The 19,172-nt window shown below is 49.5% G+C and overlaps 1 protein-coding gene across 1 annotated transcript in view; it reads right to left on the minus strand.

Moving 5' to 3' along the window:
* The window catches only part of LOC144372085 (mitotic spindle assembly checkpoint protein MAD1-like), a 236,015-nt gene extending 222,478 nt beyond the window's left edge, over window positions 1-13,537 (minus strand). The window contains exons 1-7 of the mRNA XM_078035499.1: window positions 12,415-13,537; window positions 8,977-9,117; window positions 6,367-6,546; window positions 3,441-3,565; window positions 2,653-2,734; window positions 534-664; window positions 310-424 (exon numbers count right to left, since the gene is read on the minus strand). Coding sequence (XP_077891625.1) covers window positions 310-424; window positions 534-664; window positions 2,653-2,734; window positions 3,441-3,565; window positions 6,367-6,546; window positions 8,977-9,117; window positions 12,415-12,621 — 981 coding nt within the window. The 5' untranslated portion in view covers window positions 12,622-13,537. The remainder of the gene's footprint in view (window positions 1-309; window positions 425-533; window positions 665-2,652; window positions 2,735-3,440; window positions 3,566-6,366; window positions 6,547-8,976; window positions 9,118-12,414) is intronic.
* Between the last annotated feature and the right edge of the window lie 5,635 nt (window positions 13,538-19,172).

A 19,172-nucleotide genomic window follows, 5' to 3' on the forward strand; every position in this document is an offset into this window, starting at 1 on the left:
ACCCTCACAGCTGGCAATGGCAGGCAGGTCTTCCTCTCCTACTTCCTTAGACCATGCAGCCCACCTGACAACCAGGATCCTCCCCCACTGCAGGCCAGCTGATTAGCAGATTCAACCTTGTCACATGCATTCATAGGTTCTGGAATTAGGACATGGACCCCTTGAGGGCCATTGTTCTTCCTATCACACTGCCATGACAATATGTACATTACAGGTAACCAGCTATTGCACAAGATGGAAATGGCCATAGTCCTCTGGAGAGGGCTAAGGACAGTCCCATAGGCATGGCTTGCCCACTTGAACCCTTACCTCCTTCTCCAGTTCTAAGTCAACCAGAGTTTCCTGCATCTTCTCCTGGCGGCCCAGCCTCCTCTGAAGTCCCTCCAGCTCCTCTGTGAGCAGCCCGTTGGTATCCCTCATCTCCCTGCAAGGCCAGAAACTGTCACTCCCACAGCCACATATACAGGGGACAAACCCACCCCATGAACCCCAGTCGCATCTGGAAGCAGCTGGGCCTCATCCCAGCTCCTCACCGCAGGTGTGCATTGTCTTCCCGCAGCCGCTTTAGCTCCCGCTCCATCCTGGGAAGCCGCAGCAGCTCAGACTTCATGCTCCGCACCACGGCAGCATCCTGCTCCTGCAGACACAGTTTCTGCTCCAGGTCCTGACAGAGGCAGGCAGAGAGGAAGAAAGGAAAGAAGAGTGAGCAGCCAGGGGACACCTAGGAAACGCAAGTCTCAGCTAAGTGAGAAGCCAGTCTGAAAAGGCACATGTGGTGGCTTCCGCCTGTAGGACACTCTGGAGAGAAGAGAAGGATGGGGCAGTGAGATAGCAGTGGTCCTCAGGGGGAGGAGGAAAAGCAAGTGGTGCTCGGAGGGCTGCAAGACACTACAATGGGGGACACATGTCAGGGTGCATCTGTTCAGAATGTGGCCCCCAAGGGTGAACTCCAGTGTAGCCTGTGGAGTAGGTGATGAGGAGTCAATGCGGCTTAGTCAACTGTGGTAATGATCCACTTTGAAGCGGGTGCTAACTGCGGGGAGATGATGGTGGGAGACAAGGGGTCTGGAAATCCTCTTATATTCTCTTCCATTTGGCTGTGAACCTAAAACTTTTCTAAAAAATAAAGTCTACTCATAGGAACCACAAAGTTCCTCTGCTAAGTTATAACAGTACCAGAACCTCGGCAATCTCCCTGGATTAGGCCCCAACCCCAGATCCCTCCTGAGATTGCACCTGATGTGATTCTGGCTGTGTCCTCTTCAGCCACCTCTAGCCCTGCCCATTTGTGCCAGCATCCATCCACACCACATAAATGCATCCATCCATCTGGTTCCTCCCAGACTTATTTATCCAGAAGGAACCACTGGCACACCTGGACCAAAGACACTCAGCAAGGACATAACGTTCTCATTACATGAAGTCACTTCTGCACCAGCAGCACTCCTGCAGCAACTGAGTCCATTTCAACTGCAAGAACAGACTTCTTTGCAACGTCTGTCACCTTAGGACTCAACAGAAGCACACTGGCATTTAGTGACAATCACCAAACAGGCTGAGTACAAACAATATCCAAATTGGTCTATCAAAAAGTGCCACTAAAGCCAAGCACAGCGGTGCATGCCTATAATCCCAGCCGCTCACGAGGCTAAGGCAGGATGACTGCAAGTTCAAAGCCAGCCTCAGCAATTTAGTGAGGTGCTAAGCAACTCAGTAAGACCCTGTCTCTAAATAAAATACAAAATAGGGCAGGGGATGTGGCTCAGTGGTCAAGTGCCTGAGTTCAATCCCTCCTACACCGACAAAAAAAATAATAATAAGTGTCACAGAGTCCAGCTCTGTAAGGGGCTAAGTCAAGAGGCAGAGGCAGAGTGACACAGAATACAAATCAGGCAAGCAAAGACTGAGAGGTGGGCTAAGGGTCATAGAGGGAAGGACAAGGTTCAGGAGAAGCTAACCAAGAAGGTGAGTTGTGGGGGGCAAGTGGGGGTGCCAAGCAGGCTGGCAGCCAAGGAGAGCAGGAGCAAAGCGCACAACCTGCCCAAGCAGGCACAGTGGAAAGCTGTAGGGTGCCATGGCCACGGGTCTCCTGAAGGGCCTGGTTGTTAATCCAAAGGCAACAAGAGGCCATGGAAGGGATCTCAAGGCATCATCTTTCTGGCAACACCCTCCACAGTGAAACATGTGGCCTGAGCTCCCATCAGATGGACCTGGCTTGGGGACCCATTTCAGTGACTCTCCAGTATGTGACTATGGGCAGGGTTTCAACTTTTGTAGGTCTACTTTGTACCATCTCCAATGTCACTTTTTCCTTGTGTTTCTAGTGGGCCTTTCTTCACTAGGACACAAGCTTCCTGGGAGCAGAAATGGTTATTTCAGGGCTGGGGATGTGGCTCAAGAGGTAGCGCGCTCGCCTGGTATGCATGCGACCCGGGTTCGATCCTCAGCACCACATACAAACAAAGAAATGGTTATTTCACTCACCTTGGCCTCCTGGCAGCCAGCACAGTACCTAGAAGATAGGACAGTGGCTAACATCCACTGAGGGCATCTTCAGCTCAGAAAGGCCTGCAAATAGTGGGTGGCAGAAGGGCTAAGACCACCCCTGAGATGCCTGCAGGACACACACAAGGTTGACACAGAGCAACCCACCTTAATCTTCTGTTCTTGGTCTGTTCTTGCTTCTTGGCTAGCCTGAAGTTCCTGAATTTTCTGATTAACTTCCTGACATTTCCTGTTCAGAGAAGAGTGCATGACATGAAGGAACACCTTAAGAATACTCTCAGCCTAAGCTCCTGGCACAAACAAGGCCACTACAAGGGTACACCCAGGTCCTGGAGTAGCCCCTGCAGTGGCTCTCATCTGGATGGTGCTGCCGTGGATGAACATCGGCCACTGACAGCACCCCACAGTTCTCCACACACTGCTCACCCTCCACCAGTGATCACCAGACCTGATGCAACCACAGAAAGGACCCACTCAGACCTGATCACCCCTTTCCCCAAGAAGCAAAAAACTCAGATTACAGCTGGTAAGGGAAGGGTCAACTCCTCAGGAGAGAACCCAAAGCCTCCTGACCACACCATCCTCTAGATTTTCCCACATCTATCTTGCTTACCATGTCCCCCAAACCTAAAATGTCCTTTCCCATCAACAGCCCACACAAACTCAAGGGACGTCTTGCATGTTCTTCAAAACCTAGCTCAGCATAAGATCTTCTCTGGAAGCCTGCTCTGAAAAGGTGTGCCACCCTGAGAAGGAGGAGCTGCTGCCCTCATCCTGGCTCAAAAACATTTAAAACACCCCCTACCTAGCACTCAGAATCCCAGTTTCAGAGGCCTTGTGTCAGTCCCTCCTGCAGCCTGCGGTGAGAAAAGCATCCAGGGCCTGGCACAGACACAGAGGCAAAGCCCCGCATCCCCAAGCTCCTTTTCCCTCACCTGAGCTGCAGTTCAAGCTGCTCCTTCAGCTCCTGCTTCTCAGACTCCAAGCGCTTCACCTGCACCTCCTGGTCCATCAAACTCCATTGCAGCTCTGAGACACGACCCTTTAACACATTGATGGTCTAAAAGGAGAGGGGATTCCAGGTGGCTCATGGATGCAAACGTAACTTCCCGGCAAGTTACAGTGAAAGGAAGAGCCATCACTTCCTGCCTGTTACCATGGGGTGGGAACAGAGCCCACCCCTGTGGAGCCTACACCTGGGTAAATGAGACAGACACTCTCAGAAGTATTGCAGGCCAGAACCCTGGGTCATAGTCCCCACAAGCTGACAGACAGATCTGGGTTACAACCAGGCCCTCGAGGAAAGCTAGTCCTGGGACTCCCAGAGCAAAGCTGCCACTAGCCAGAATGGGCCTAGCCTCTCAGGCCTGGTGGCCTCTATACCCCTTATCCTAGGCCCACAGTGTCCCTACACCATGCATCCACCTTAGCCTTCCCTCCACTCTTTGGCTCTCATTATGCTGTCAACCCAGAATTCTTCCTCTACCCATCCTCACACCACAATTCCAACCATCAGTAAGGATGCAGCACTCCCAGGCCAGCAAGGTGGTTTAGAACCAGCTGGGTTGGCTACAGTACTCAGAAAGAGACAGTCCCAGAGCAAAACCAGCAGGGCCCATCCAGCAGCTTCCAGGAGGGACAAGTCCACCTGACACCACAGAATAGGCATGTGAAGGAACCACCACTCTTTGCTCTGACATCACCTCATCCACCATCAACCCCTTCCTGAGGGAAAGAGCATGCTGGTCAAGCCAACACAAAAAACCAGCCCTGTTCCTTGTCATGCAAACTAACACAGCCTAAATTCCACCCTAGGGAGCCCACACAGAGGGCAAGACAGTGGGTCCAGCAACCTCACCACAGTAAGTCACACTGGGTAGAACTGTAGGGGGCAAGGGGTCTCCCAAGGTGGCATCCTCTGCAGAGAAGCCACAGCACTCCTTTCTTTTTCCTGAGAACTGTACCCAACCCAGGACCCAGGGAAACACACTGGTGCTATTCAAAGCATGACCCTCTAGGGGACACACATGGGGCACCCCATACTCAACAATCTGTATGGTTCACTTTATCACAAGAGTGAGCACCACAGTGGGACTCAAAAAACAACAGAGGTGCCAGGCATGGTGGCTCACGCCTATAATCAGAGCAACTCAGGAAGCTGAGACAGAAGGATCAAAAGTTCAAGGCCAGCCTCAGCAATTTAGCAAGGCCCTAAACAAGTGAGACCCAGTCTCAAAATAAAAAATAAAAAGAGCTAGGGATGCCCTAAGGTTAAACCCCCATACCAAAAAAAGAAAGAAAAAGAAAAAAGAAATGGAGATATTAAAAACACATCCACTGGGCTGGGGTTGTGGCTCCATTGTAGAGTGCTTGCCTAGCATGTGTAAGGCACTGGGTTTGATTCTTAGCATCACATATAAATAAAATAAAGACCCATCAACAACTAAATATATATATTTAAATATATATATATTTTAAACACACACACACACACACACATCCATCAATGGCCTGCTGAGTTCAGTAAACATGCACTGAGCACTAAGCACTACACCAGAGCCAGCCTGCCCTGATGGAGGACAAACATCCTGGGGAAAGTCAGACCATCAGCAAGTAAACAGATAAAACGGAGAACTTCAGAGTGGCAAGTAACATAAACTGGGGCACTGTGATAGGAGATGGCAGTCAACGGGGAAGACCTATGACTTTGAACTGAGTGATGAGAGAGGGCTTCTCTGAGGACATGGCCCCACTCAGGACCACCTCTTCTACCCTTCACTGAAGTGTATGTATAGCTCCCTTTGACCACAGAACAGCGACACAGCCCAAAACGCAGATCCCAGGGCCCACAGAGAGCCCACTTCTCCAGAAGCAGGAGCCAGCTTCTCTGGAAGCTGATCACATCTCCTCTCCTGCCAACACTCACTTCAGAAGACAGATGTGGGAACAACCTTAACATGCTCCCCAGTGCTGCCAAGGCAAAAATAACCTACAGCCCGCTCCTGAGGATCTATCAAGTGGAGAAAGCCACATGGAGACAGAATACCAATGATGCGACATGGTGTTCCCCCCCTCCTCAGGCGGTTCTCATCTGTTTCCTCTCGGCACCTGTGATCTTGAACACCACAGAAGAGGGACAAGGAAGGTCAGAGGAGTCCAGTACCCACCAGCACTAACGCTCAGGCTGTCTCTACAACATACATAGCTGTCCCTGAGACTACAGTTCATATACATCCTGGTTCAAAGGCAGTCTCTGATGCTGAGAGATGCTAAAAGACTTCACTGATAATCAAAGAAATGCAAATCCAGAGGCACCTACTTACATCTTCTGGAAAAAAAGAAAAAAGTATTTCCAGAATATACCACCATCTACGAACAGTGAAAGCTACAGCAATACTAGATACTCCGTGGTGGTTATCAACACAACCCAGCAACTAGCAACAACCACCACAGAGCTATGACTGGGTCTGCCACCCTATTCCTCGGGTCTGTCCAAACAAAACATAACAGAAATAAACAGAGTGCATGCACAAAACTGCCTGTCAGGGAGCTATCGGGGCAAACACAAGGAAACCAAACACTGGAAAAAGGACAAAAATGGATTAGCCAACCATTAAAATTCATATTTACAAAGAACAAAAAAGGGCTCCACTTACTAATTGAAAATCACAGAATGGAAAATTAATTTATTTACTCTGATTATGACCATGCAAAAACTACAGGTGCACATGTGAGGAGCATAGTTTAAAGGATGCCTCTTTGCTACTAGGTGAAGTTGGGAGGTCACTTGTTCTTTTCCCTTGGAAAATGGCTGAAGGCAAGAAAGCAAACCCCAGGGCCTGCATGCAGGCCCATGCTTACCTCGCTGGCTGTAGCCAGGCCATCCTCCTTTTCCCGCAACTGCTGGCTGGCAGCGTCCAGGCTCTGTTTGCACAGCTTATGGCGCTCCAGTTGCTCTTGCATCTTCTCCTCGGCCTCAGCCTCCCGCTCCTGAAGCTGCCGAATACGCGCCAGGAGCTCCTGGTTGCGGTCAACCTCACGCTATGGAGAAGGAAGATCATGGCCAGAGAGAGTTGAAATCCCAAAGGAGTATCAGGACAAGGACACTCCAGACCCGACTTAGGCCATTCAGACCCACAGAATAGCCAGACAGAACCATCAGCCAAGTCCCCAGCAAAACCAGGTGAAAACCTGGGACTGGGATGGCAGTGCCAGTGCTTCTGCCACAGTAGCATAACAGTTCCCACTGAAAGAAACGAGGGCCCTTGGAGGGCACTCAGCATGGATGACACCACACACTCATTAAACTGACTGCTCAGTGATGAGCAGGGATGAGATGGAGCATGGAAAATGTAAAATTCAGAATCGACCTTAGAAAAAAGCTGAGCTTTTGCAGCACCAGCAGATCTTGTCGAACTACACTCAGGCCATCATTAAAATGAGTCTGCACTTCCCAACGAGCCAATGACTGGAGCAGGGACAGGTGGAAGTCAGCCTGCAAACGGAACCATTTACAGGGGAGCTAGATCTGCCACAAGTGTATCTGATCACGTGGCCCTTCAAAGATACCACATATCATTACCCTCAGGGAGGCCATGTTGCTTATGCTGGTGAGGAAGGGATAGAACTAGGACACATGCCACTGTGACAACTCATGAGGGCCTGAAGGGTTCACCTTCAGACCCTGAAAAAGGACCAGATAGTAGGAATCAGATCCCAAGAAGAAAGATGGTGAGTGCCACCCACCCAGCACCCTGCCTTCTAGCTCAACCAGCCTGATTCAGCAGGAAGCTGCCAGCACCAGCTCCCTCCTAGGACCACCAGGAACTTCCCCCAGGTCCTACTCAGAGTAAACGCTTATGCCACCCTTTCCTAGGACATTCCAGCCCAAAAAGCACACACATAGGTTTAATAAAAGCACACACATAGGGCTGAAGCTTTATGGAAAGACGGCCAATCTCCACCACAAGGGGACTCAAGGGGATGCAACTTCAAGTGCAGCCTCTAAAATAGCCAGGGGACCCTTTTGCTAGACAGAATAAGAATCTTCCATTAGGGGACTTGGAGGTATAGCTCAGTGGTAGAGCACATGAGTTCTACATGGGCCTGATCCTAGCCCCCAAAAATAAAGAAACTGCTCTGTCAGCCCAGGGCCCTCCCACACATCACTACTGCACTGCCAGTCAAACACAGATGAGGAGCCCAGGTAGGCTTTCAGACCCTAGGTCTTACCACCATTTTCAGGAAGAGGAGTGCCTGTCCTCCACACTCACCTACCAGCAACCTGGCAGCCCCTGAAAAAACAATGTAGAAGCCAAGACTCCAGGGACAATCTGAAAACGACTAATTTCCATGGCTCCCGGGGCCCCTCAGCATGTCTGTGGTCATGAAAAGCTTCTCAAGTTCCCAAGTTTGTCACTCTGTGCCCCTGAGCTTTAACAGACCCTGCTGCAACTCCTCACTCAAATGCTCTTAGGTACCCACAAGGCACCACCAAATGTGCCAGACATTGGAGATCCAGGGCAGGCACACAGGCCCTACCTTCAAGGCATTTTGCCCAGAGAAACTCCAATAGTTCCAGGGCCCATCCTTCTGCCTGAGAGCCAGGACCATTTCCATTAGCACTGCATATTCATACAGTCCAAGGGCCCCTGGTATTGTCTGTCCACTCAACAAATGGCACTTCAAAGTCTTGGCTCATGAGCCCAGACAGCATACCAAGGCAGGAATCTACATTCCTGGCTCTAACAGTCCAATTTGCATTACACCCTGGAGGAGATCTACACAGGGACAGGAAACTGTGAGTACATGTATACACGGCAAGTGGGGGCCAGAAAAGAAAGGAAGGAAGGCCTGAGAGATTCCCTGGTCTGTGGCATTGGCTGAATCTTGGCAGCCTTTTCACAACTGATCAGCACTTAGTGAAAACCTGGCAAAGGACTGTTAATCAAAGCGATGCCGACAGAAGGTTCTTGGACTGAGCCTTCCTGGAGTTGCAAGGCTGCACTTTCCTGCTGTCCTGGGAAGCCAAGAGCAAGCACAGCAGCGAGAGTAGGGCACTTTCCTGAGGTCCTACAACCACCCTGGTGAGACAATTCAAGCAACTCAGTAATGTTCTAAGCCTGTCACCCCTGCACCACTTGGTAGATCTGCCAGATCTGCATTCCAATTTCTCCAGAGAACAGAGGAAACCAAGACACCCAGCAGATTTGTTGGCACTGTGGCCTCACTGAGCAGTAAACACAGCCAGAGAATCCCCACTTTGTGGCTCTCCCCATATCAAGCCACCCTTCTCCAGCACAGCTAACATGGACCCACCATAGGTATCCTCAGAGGAACAACCTGGCAATCCCCATGGAGAGTGCCTCAGTTGGCCCTGGCTGGTTCCTGACTTCTTACAGCCTGGTAAGCATGCATCCAGCCTATTGTCCCCAGAGGCTGATTGGACAAACACTGCCCACCTGGACCCACCTCGTAGTTCCTGGCGCTGGTGTTGGCTGCCCGCTCCAGCTCCACTCGAGCCCTCTTGTGACTCAGCTCCATCTGCATCTTCTCCCGCTCCACCTGGATGAGGTAGGACTTCGAACGGATCTGCTCTGCTCTTTCCTCCAACTGAGAAGGTCGTACCCAAAGAGAAAGAAAATCCTCAGCAGCCACGTCAAACAAGGCAAGTTGCTCCGCTCAATGCACCCCAAGTGCCACTCCAGCAAGGTCTTGGTCCCCAGGTGGGAAGTGGGTGAGAGGCAACAAGAAAGGAAAGATTAAGAGAATCAGAAGGAGACACATTTTAAGATGACAGTGGGTGAGCTTGTTCTAGGAAAGAAGGTGTGTTCATTTTCTATACCTGTATAATAAACTGCCACAAACTGGACAGCTAAAAACACCACTCATTAACAGGCGGTGGGCTCTGCAGATCAGAAGTGCAGACATGTGGCTGGGTTCTCTGATAAAGGTCTCTTAAGACTAAAATTAAGGCAGTTGGCAGGAACCCCTAGCTAGCCCACCAGTGAAAGACAAGATCCACTTCTCAGCTATCTTTCAGTACCTGGAAGCTGCCCACCCCCCTCACCACATGCCCTACTCCCTCCCCTACTGAGTCCAACTCTTCTGACTCTAACATCTGGACTCAATCTTTTTAAGGGGCTCATGTGATTAGATCAGAAACCCAGGGAACCTCCCCAACTTAAGGTCCACTGATTGATTGACAATATTAATTAGATCTTCGAAATCCCACTGCAACAACACCAAGTTAGCATTCAATTGAGTAACCAGAAGGTTAGAGTCTATGATGGGGCCAGAATTTGGGGGCTACTTTAGAAGTAGGCCCACAAGAGATAAGTACTTGCAGGTGATTCAAGCCTCAAAGGGCCCCAGAGGACATGCCCACAGTCTCTCAGAGTCACTGTTTTCACTGGGACCAAAGCCTTGCTGCCTGGAACCTCCCAAACATTTAACCTACACAGACCCTTGAGCTGAATCAGAATCACTTCTAGACACATTCTCAGGAGGCTCACATACACATTAAAGTCTGTAAACCACTGGGCTAGCATGGTCCCCTACAGGGGCAAACTTGCCCCAGGGGACACTTAGCACTGTCTGGAGACACTTCTGATTGTTACAGAATGGAATTAGTAGTGCTGCTGCCCACCGATACACAAGGGCAGAAGCCCAGGATTGTTGCTAAACATCTGACAGTGCCCAGGAAAGTTCTGCAAAAAAAAAGTGCCCAGCCCCATGCCAACAGTGCCCACAGGGTGAGGGCCCTGGCTAAAGCAATGCTCCTCCCCTGGCCCTCCCACCTGGGTTCTTTCTTTATTCTTATTACATTTCACCTCATTGTAACTCTGACCTGTTGATATTTGGAGGTTCCTAAGCTCATTCTTCATACTCACTAGCCTTCTCATTCTTAACTCTGTCTCAGAAAGCCAGAATCTCTTCGTCTATAGGGATGTCACCACACAGGGACCAAGGGCACCATACTTGCCAGCCGGCTATGTGTCAAGAACAACTTAAAACTTTCCTTTGTGTTTAAACAACACTGAAGTTTTCTAATACACTCCCAACTAAACACTCCCAACTAAAACAAGGGCTAAAAAGAGGGGCAGGCACCTGGCAGACAAGACACCCCATCTATCTTTGCCTCCAAATTCCCCAGATTGTCCTCAGGTCCCTCACTACAACTCAGGGAGCCTTGAAATGAAGAAAAAGAACCATGCCTGGCATCCAGGGCAGGACATGACCAGAGTCAGGTCCCAGACAGGTCTGTAATCATGATTCCTACCTACCTTACTTGGGTACAGACTGATCACTGATCCCTACCTGAGGAAGTCTGTAACAGTAAACAATGGGGACCTCCAAGGTCCAATTCTGATTAAAAAATCCCATGATTTTCCTTTTTTTTTTATATCAGGGATTATTGAACTCAGAGGCACTCAGGCACTGAGCCACATCTCCAGCCCTATTTTGTATTTTATTTAGAGACAGGATCTCACTGAGTTGCTAAGCGCCTTGCCACCGTGAAGCTGGCTTTGAACTCACGGTCCTCCTATCTCAGCCTCCTGAGCCACTGGGATTACAGGCGTGCGCCTCGATATCTGGCATACATTTTCCCATGGATTTTGACAAGCTAAATTTCCCAGACATTTGCATCAATAACATTATACCACTTTTTAAAATCATAGCATTTTTTAAGACCAAAGTTACCAATTTATTTTGCCAGAAATCAAAGATAATAACCACCTATTAACACTGCCTCTTCATAAAAGTGGTGGTACACACCTATAATCCCAGTGACTCAGGAGGTTGAGATAAGAGAACCTCCAAGTTCAAGGCCAGCCTCATTAACTTAGTGAGACCTTGTCTCAAAATTTAAAAAATGGGGGGGGGCGGGGGGGGCGGCGCCTGGAGGGGGCTAGATGTGCTCAGTGAGAGAGTGCTCCCTGAGTTCAATTCCCAGGTTACACAATTTTTTTTTTAAACCACAAAAAGTATAATAGGTCTAATCTCAGAATAATGACCCAAGAAAGGGCAGTGTGCAGCTCAGTGCTCTAACTAACAGTAATTCCATTACTGAATAAACCACACAAACACCATCCTTTGTGCCAATCAGTACATGAGCCTTACCTGGTTCAGTTGACATGGGTCACAGAATCCAGAGCACATGCAGAGTGGACAAGAGAAAGATAGACACAAGCAGAGAAGACCGAGAGGAGGATGGTACAGCAATGGTGCAGTGACAGGGCTCAGGCAAGGCCAAGACACCACTTCTTTCCTTGGGGGCCCAGATGTCCCAGCCCAGAATAGGACTAAGCCCATGATTCTCTAGGGCCTGAAGTCCTTCAGGAGACCTGAACCCTTTGCAACTATATCCATAGTGAGCATTCTCAAGAACTTGGAATCAGAGAAAACTGCAAAAATCACAGGATCTGCAAATTGCCCCCTATAGGCTAAAACAGAATATCCAGTCCCTCCGCTTATTGCCCTGGCTTTTTCACTAGGCTGACTAGGCGACCAGGTGCCTGTGTTTACAATACAGCCTCTCTATGTTACATCTTCAAGGGGACAGTATGCTCATAATTCTGGCACCCATGCTCCTACGCAGTTGGGTTTTGTCCTCAATTAAATGAATAGACTGGCTTTTTGGCATCCATGAATATATCAGTATGAAACCACAGCTATGCACATGTCCACTCTTGGGGTGCTTATGAGGCAGGCCTTTAACCATGACAGTTCAGGGCAGGTCCTGGTCTCCAACTAGCACCCCAAATGATAAATGCCCAGGATGAGATCTGGAAGACCACAACTGGCCTCTAAGCCTACCTAATACTCACCTACCTCAATTGTGTAGAACTTGAACAGGCCCCACCTGAGCCTAGGTGTCTTTAACAGAGACCCCACCCAGCCTTTCACCTGCATGCTCTGCTGGTACTGCATCTGCAAAGAACCTGGGGCACAGGTAGACACATCCAGACCGGATCCTCCCTCTACTCGCTGAGAAATGAAGCTGTTCAGAGATCTCAGGGTAGACAAGACAGTGGTGTTCTCCCCCAGGTCTTCCATGGTCACTTTCCTTCTGGGAGAACAAAAAAAGTCAGAGTCAGCCTTTCCACAGATCATCAGATGCCACCATCAGCAATGCTTCTAGACAGCCCTAATGCCTTCTCAGAGCCCACAACCACTTTCTTCAAAGGAAACAGAGAGTACACGCCACCAATTTACCAAGAGGAAAAGAGGCATAAAAGCATGCAAACCCCAGGCTCAGTAGCCATACCTGTAATCTCAATGACTCAAGAGGTTGAGATTGGAGAATCACAAGTCTGAGGCCAGCCTCAGCAATTTAGTGAGATCCTGTCTCAAAATAAAAAGAGCTGGGGATATAGTTCAGTAGCAAAGTGCTCGCCTCGCATGCACAAGCCCATGAGTTCAATGCTCAGAACTGGGGGAAAAAAAACAGTCACCAAGTCACTATTTGAATACTGGCCAACAAAACAAATGGACAGCCAGCTCTCTAGAGAAGATGCTTAGCAGCCCAGTAGCCTCTGGGAAATCAGAAACAAAGCATGCAACAGCATGATAAAGGCAATGGTGGGCACAGGAACACAAGTGTGACTTCATATTAACAGCAACAGCAGTAAGTGCCATCACTCCCTCCAACCAAGTCCCAGAGAGGAGGCATCCCACATGTACCCAAATGGTAGATTGTGCAACCGTCACCTCACATTTGACCAGCACTCTGCTTATACATTAGAAAACAACAGCTCAATCTTCAAAACAAGTTGGTGTATTCAGTCTTCTTAGAAATTTTACAGATGATGAAACTGAAGCTTCGGAAAGGTACAGAACAAGACTGGGGTTGGGGTTGTAGCTTAGTGGTAGAGCGCCTACTTACCATGTGTGAGGCCCTAGGTTCGATCCTCAGCACCACATAAAAATAAATAAATAGAATAAAACTATTGTGGAAAAAATAATTTAAAAAAAGATACAGGGGCTGGGGATGTGGCTCAAGCGGTAGCGCGCTCGCCTGGCATGCGTGCGGCCCGGGTTCAATCCTCAGCACCACATACCAACAAAGATGTTGTGTCCGCCGAAAACTAAAAAGTAAATATTAAAAAGAAAATCCTCAATAAATAATGCTGCAGTAAACTTGGGAGAGGAGGTATCTTTAAAAAAAAAAAAAGTACAGAACGGCTGGGTGCGGTGGCACACACCTATAATCCCAGAGGCTGGGGAAGCTGAGGCAGGAACATCACAAGTTCAAAGCCAGCCCCTGCAACTTAGCAAGCCCTAAGCAACTTATCAAGACCCTGTCTCAAAATAAAAAATAAAAAGGGCTGGTGAAGTGGCTCAGTGGTAATGAGCCCCAGTACCAAAAAAAAAAAAAAAAGGTACAGAAGAGATCAGAAGCTGGGTCTGATTAGTCTGAAGGTAGCATGCATTCCACAAGCTCATGTGTAAAAGAACTGCTTCCTCAACACCTGTGCTTCCTACATGTCATGCCAGCTGCCACCAGCCAAAAGGTGTGGAACATCCCACGTACATTTATGGCCAAGAGGCTTGAACTCCCCCCACAGGCACATACTATTTCTCCCCTTAGGAAGGGGCAGTGCTAGTTCATTTCCTTTTGGTATCAGAATGAAAATACACACAAACCCCTTTAAAAACATTTTTTTTATTGGGTGCTCATAATCTTAGCTACTTAGGAGACTGAGGAAGGACTATCTCAAGTTTGAGGCCAGCCTGGACAACAAAGCAAGACCCTGTCTCCAGAAGAAAAAAAATAATAACAATAACTTAGCTTGTCTCCGAGTTTCTGACTTAAAAGAACCTTGAGAATGGAGTCGATCTGCGCTTTCAGTGCTGTGAGCCTGGTAAACCCAGGCAGGAAACAGGCTCTACCCTCCAAGCCCAAATCTATTTTCCAAGTTCAGACCAGAGCCACACTTTCCATCCTCTTCTCCAAACACCATCCCCTGAGAACTGACCCATTAATATACTAAAATGAAAAGAACACTGTATTTTCAACTTCCTGGAACCAGGCTGCTCCATCCACACCATACACACCTGAGGCTCAAAACCTTCCAGCCACCTGAAGGTGGAACCCCCAACACCTCTGGACAGCCCCTGATATGGGAGTCAGGAGCATACTACCCTTCCAGCCTCAAAAGAGAAATGGCAGAAAAAATTTAAATAAGTGACCAAGATCCAGGCAAAGTGGTGCAAGCCTGTAATCCCAATCATTTGGAGGACTGCAAATGCAGAGGCCAGCCCAGGCAACTTAACAAGACCCTCAGCAATTTAGCGAAACCCTATCTCAAAAAATGAAAATGGCTGGGGATGTAGCTTAGTGGTAAAGCGCTCTTAGGTTCAATCTCCAATATCAAAAAAATAAAACTAAAAGTAAGAAGTGTCCAAGAAAACTCACTGCCCTGATCCCCTGGTGAATCCTGCCTTCTCTAAACACACACTATCCCCGTCACTACCCCAAAGAGCTGGACTCTGGGCACACGGTGCCTCCAGAAGCCAACAAGATGCCTGCTTGGCCAGTGCAGACAGCTGGGGCGGCTCAGGGGGACAGCAGTCACCACTTCTCTCCATGCGCAGTCTCTAGCTCCCTAGGGGCCTCTTGCCAATGGATGCTCAGAGGAGCCACAGCTGCAACTTGACTGGCCCAGATCACTAAGAGCGGCTAGGGGGCGAGTGCAGCCGGGGGTCTCTCAGGCAAAGCGCTTACAGACCCCGTCATGACAGGGGCAGGGACAGGTGGCGAGGGTAGACCAGGGGTCTCCAGAACAGGGCTACGGGCAGACCCCAACAGAACGACGGACCCTGCTAGGACAGCAGGGGATGCGCCCCAATCTCTAGCGGTGCGAAAGGGACGTGGGGTCTCCAGACCGCTGGGACGTAGGGGGCGGCACCCGCGCCGACTGCGGTCAGCCCCGGGCCAGGGCCCTCTCCGCCCCGCCGCCCAGCCCCCAGGATCCTGAGCCCGCGACCCCGCGCCTAGCCCTCCACCGCTCACCTCAGTCGCCTGCTCGCGCTTGCCGCCGCTGCTCGGATCTCCCTCCGCTCCGCCCGCGCCCACTTATCGGAGATATGAGCCGGTGCTCTCGCGAGACACCTCACCCCCTGGGGCTCCGTGTCCCCACCCGGAGCCGCCCACTACTGTTACAAAAAGCAGAGGTTGGAAATTCTGGTGTAGAAGGACCGTTACGGAGAGCAGAGTTTGGAGACTGCGGTACAGAAGGACTGTTACACAGAGCAGATCTCGGAGACTGGGGAGCAGCAGGACTGTTGCAGAGTACCAACGTTGGAGACTGGGATGAAGAAGGAATGTTACAGAGAGCAGAGTTTGGAAACTGGAGTTCAGAAGGATCTTACAGAGAGCAGAGTCTGGAGACTGTGGTGCAGAAGGACTGTTGCAGAGAGCAGAAGTTGGAGATTGGGGTCCAGAAGGATCGTTTCAGAGAGCAGATTTTAGAGACTGAGGTGCAGATGGACTGTTACAGAGAGCAGAGTTTGGAGACTGAGGTGCAGAAGGACTGTTACAGAGAGCAGAGGTTAGATACTGGCGTGGAGAAAAATCATTGCAGAGAGAAGAGGTTGGAGACTGGGGTTCTGAAGACCTGTTACAGAGAGCAGAGGTTCGAGACTGGGTTGCAAAATTTCTGTTACAGAGAGCAGAACTTGGAAACTATTCTGCATAAGGACTTTTATAGAGAGCAGAGTTTGGAGACTGGTTGTCAGAAGTGTATTACAGAGAGCAGAGGTAGTAGACTGAGGTGCAGAAGGATCGTTGCAGAGAGCAGAGTTTTTAGACTGAGTTGCTTAAGGAGTGTTGCAGAGAGCAGATGTTGGAGACTGGTGTGCAGAAGGACTGTTGCAGAGAGCAGAGGTTGGAGACTGTGGTTCAGAAGAATCTTTGCAGAGAGCAGAGGTTTGAGAGGTGTAGAAGGATCCTTGGAAAGAACAGAGTTTGGAGACTGGGGTGCAGAAGTATGGTTACAGAAAGCAAAGGTTAGAGACTGGGTTGGAGAAGGATTCTACAGAGAGCAGAGGTTGAAGAATCAGGTGCAGAAAGACTGATACAGAGAGTATATGTTGGAGACTGAGGTGCAGAAGTAATGTTGCAGAGTACAGAGTTTGGAGACTGAGGTGCAGAAGGACTGTTGCAGAGAGCAGAGGTTGGAGACTGAGTTGCAGAAGGACTCTTACAGAGAGCAGAGCTTGGAAACTGAGGTATGGAAGGACTGATACAGAAAGCAGCGATTGGAGTCTGGGGTGCAGAAAGACCGTTAGAGAGAGCAGAGGTTTGATACTGCAGTAACGGAGGACTGTTACAGAGAGCAGTGGTAGAAGACTGGGGTACAGAAGTACTGTAGTAGAGAGCAGATGTTGGTAACTAGGGTGCAGAAGGACTGTTGCAGAGAGCTGAGTTTTGAGACTGGGGTGCAGAATGACTCTTGCGGAGAGCAGAGGTTGGAGACTGGGGTGCAGAAGGACTGTTACAGAGAGCAAAGGCTGGATGCAGGGTTGCAGAAAGATCTTACAGAGAGCAGAATTTGGAGACTGAGGTACAGAAGGACTGTTGCAGATATCAGAGGTTGGAGACTGAAGTCCAGAAGGATCCTTGCAGAGAGCGGAGTTTGGAGACTTGGGTGCAGAAGGAGTGTGGCAGAGAGCAGATATTGAAGACTGGGGTGCAGAAGGAATGTTGCAGAGAGCAGATTTTAGAGACTGGGGTGCAGAAGGACTGTTACAGAGAGCAGAGGTTGGAGACTGAGGTGCAGAAGGACTGTTACAGAGAGCAGAGTTTTGAGACTTGGGTGTAGAAGGACTGTTAAAGAGAGCATAGGTTGGAGACTGGGGTTCAGATGGATCTTACAGAGAGCAGAGTTTGGAGACTGGGGTTCAAAACGACTGTTGCAGACAGCAGGTGTTGGAGATTGGGTTGGAGAAGAATCATTTAAGAGAGAAGAGGTTGAAGACTGGGGTGCAGAAAGCCTGTTACAGAGAGCAGAGGTAGGAGACTGGGTTGCAGAAGTCCTGTTACAGAGAGCAGAAGTTGGAGACTGTTGTGCAGAAGGACAGGTACAAAGTGCAGAATTTAAAGCCTGAGTTGCAGAAGGATCTTACAGAGAGCAGAGTTGAGAGACTGAAGTGCAGAAAGACTGGTGCAGAGAGCAGATGTTGGTAACTAGTGTGCAGAAGGACTGTTGCAGAGAGCAGAGGTTTTAGACTAGGGTGGAAAAGGACTGTTGCAGAGAGCAGAGGTCTGAGACTGAGGTGCGGAAGTCCTGTTACAGAGAGCAGAGGTTGGAGACTGGGTGCAGAAGGATTGTTATAGAGAGTAGAGGTTGGATAGAGGGGTGCAGAAGCATCTTACAGAGAGCAAAATTTGGAGACTGAGGTGCAGATGGACTGTTGCAGAGATTAGAGGTTGGAGACTGGGGTGCAGAAGGATCGTTGCAGAGAGCACATTATGAAGACAGGGTTACAGAAGGCCTGCTACAGAGAGCAGAGTTGGGAGCCTGGTGTCCAGAAGGCCTGTTACAGAGAGGAGAGGTTGGAGACTGGGGTGCAGAACGACTGTTATAGAGAGCAGAGTTTGGAGACTGGGTTGCTGAAGGATCTTACGGAGAGAAGAGTTTGGAGACTGAAGTGCAGGTGGACTGTTACAGAGACCAGTGGTTGGGTGCAGAATGACTCTTGCGGAGAGCAGAGGTTGGAGACTGGGGTGCAGAAGAACTGTTACAGAGAGCAAAGGCTGGATGCAGGGTTGCAGAAAGATCTTACAGAGAGCAGAATTTGGAGACTGAGGTACAGAAGGACTGTTGCAGATATCAGAGGTTGGAGACTGGAGTCCAGAAGGATCCTTGCAGAGAGCGGAGTTTGGAGACTTGGGTGCAGAAGGAGTGTGGCAGAGAGCAGATATTGAAGACTGGGGTGCAGAAGGAATGTTGCAGAGAGCAGATTTTAGAGACTGGGGTGCAGAAGGACTGTTACAGAGAGCAGAGGTTGGAGACTGAGGTGCAGAAGGACTGTTACAGAGAGCAGAGTTTTGAGACTTGGGTGTAGAAGGACTGTTACAGAGAGCATAGGTTGGAGACTGGGGTTCAGATGGATCTTACAGAGAGCAGAGTTTGGAGACTGGGGTTCAAAACGACTGTTGCAGACAGCAGGTGTTGGAGATTGGGTTGGAGAAGAATCATTTAAGAGAGAAGAGGTTGAAGACTGGGGTGCAGAAAGCCTGTTACAGAGAGCAGAGGTAGGAGACTGGGTTGCAGAAGTCCTGTTACAGAGAGCAGAAGTTGGAGACTGTTGTGCAGAAGGACAGGTACAAAGTGCAGAATTTAAAGCCTGAGTTGCAGAAGGATCTTACAGAGAGCAGAGTTGAGAGACTGAAGTGCAGAAAGACTGGTGCAGAGAGCAGATGTTGGTAACTAGTGTGCAGAAGGACTGTTGTAGAGAGCAGAGGTTTTAGACTAGGGTGGAAAAGGACTGTTGCAGAGAGCAGAGGTCTGAGACTGAGGTGCAGAAGTCCTGTTACAGAGAGCAGAGGTTGGAGACTGGGTGCAGAAGGATTGTTATAGAGAGTAGAGGTTGGATAGAGGGGTGCAGAAGCATCTTACAGAGAGCAAAATTTGGAGACTGAGGTGCAGATGGACTGT

Source organism: Ictidomys tridecemlineatus, chromosome Y (genome assembly GCF_052094955.1).
Source record: "Ictidomys tridecemlineatus isolate mIctTri1 chromosome Y, mIctTri1.hap1, whole genome shotgun sequence".
NCBI lineage: Eukaryota > Metazoa > Chordata > Mammalia > Rodentia > Sciuridae > Ictidomys > Ictidomys tridecemlineatus.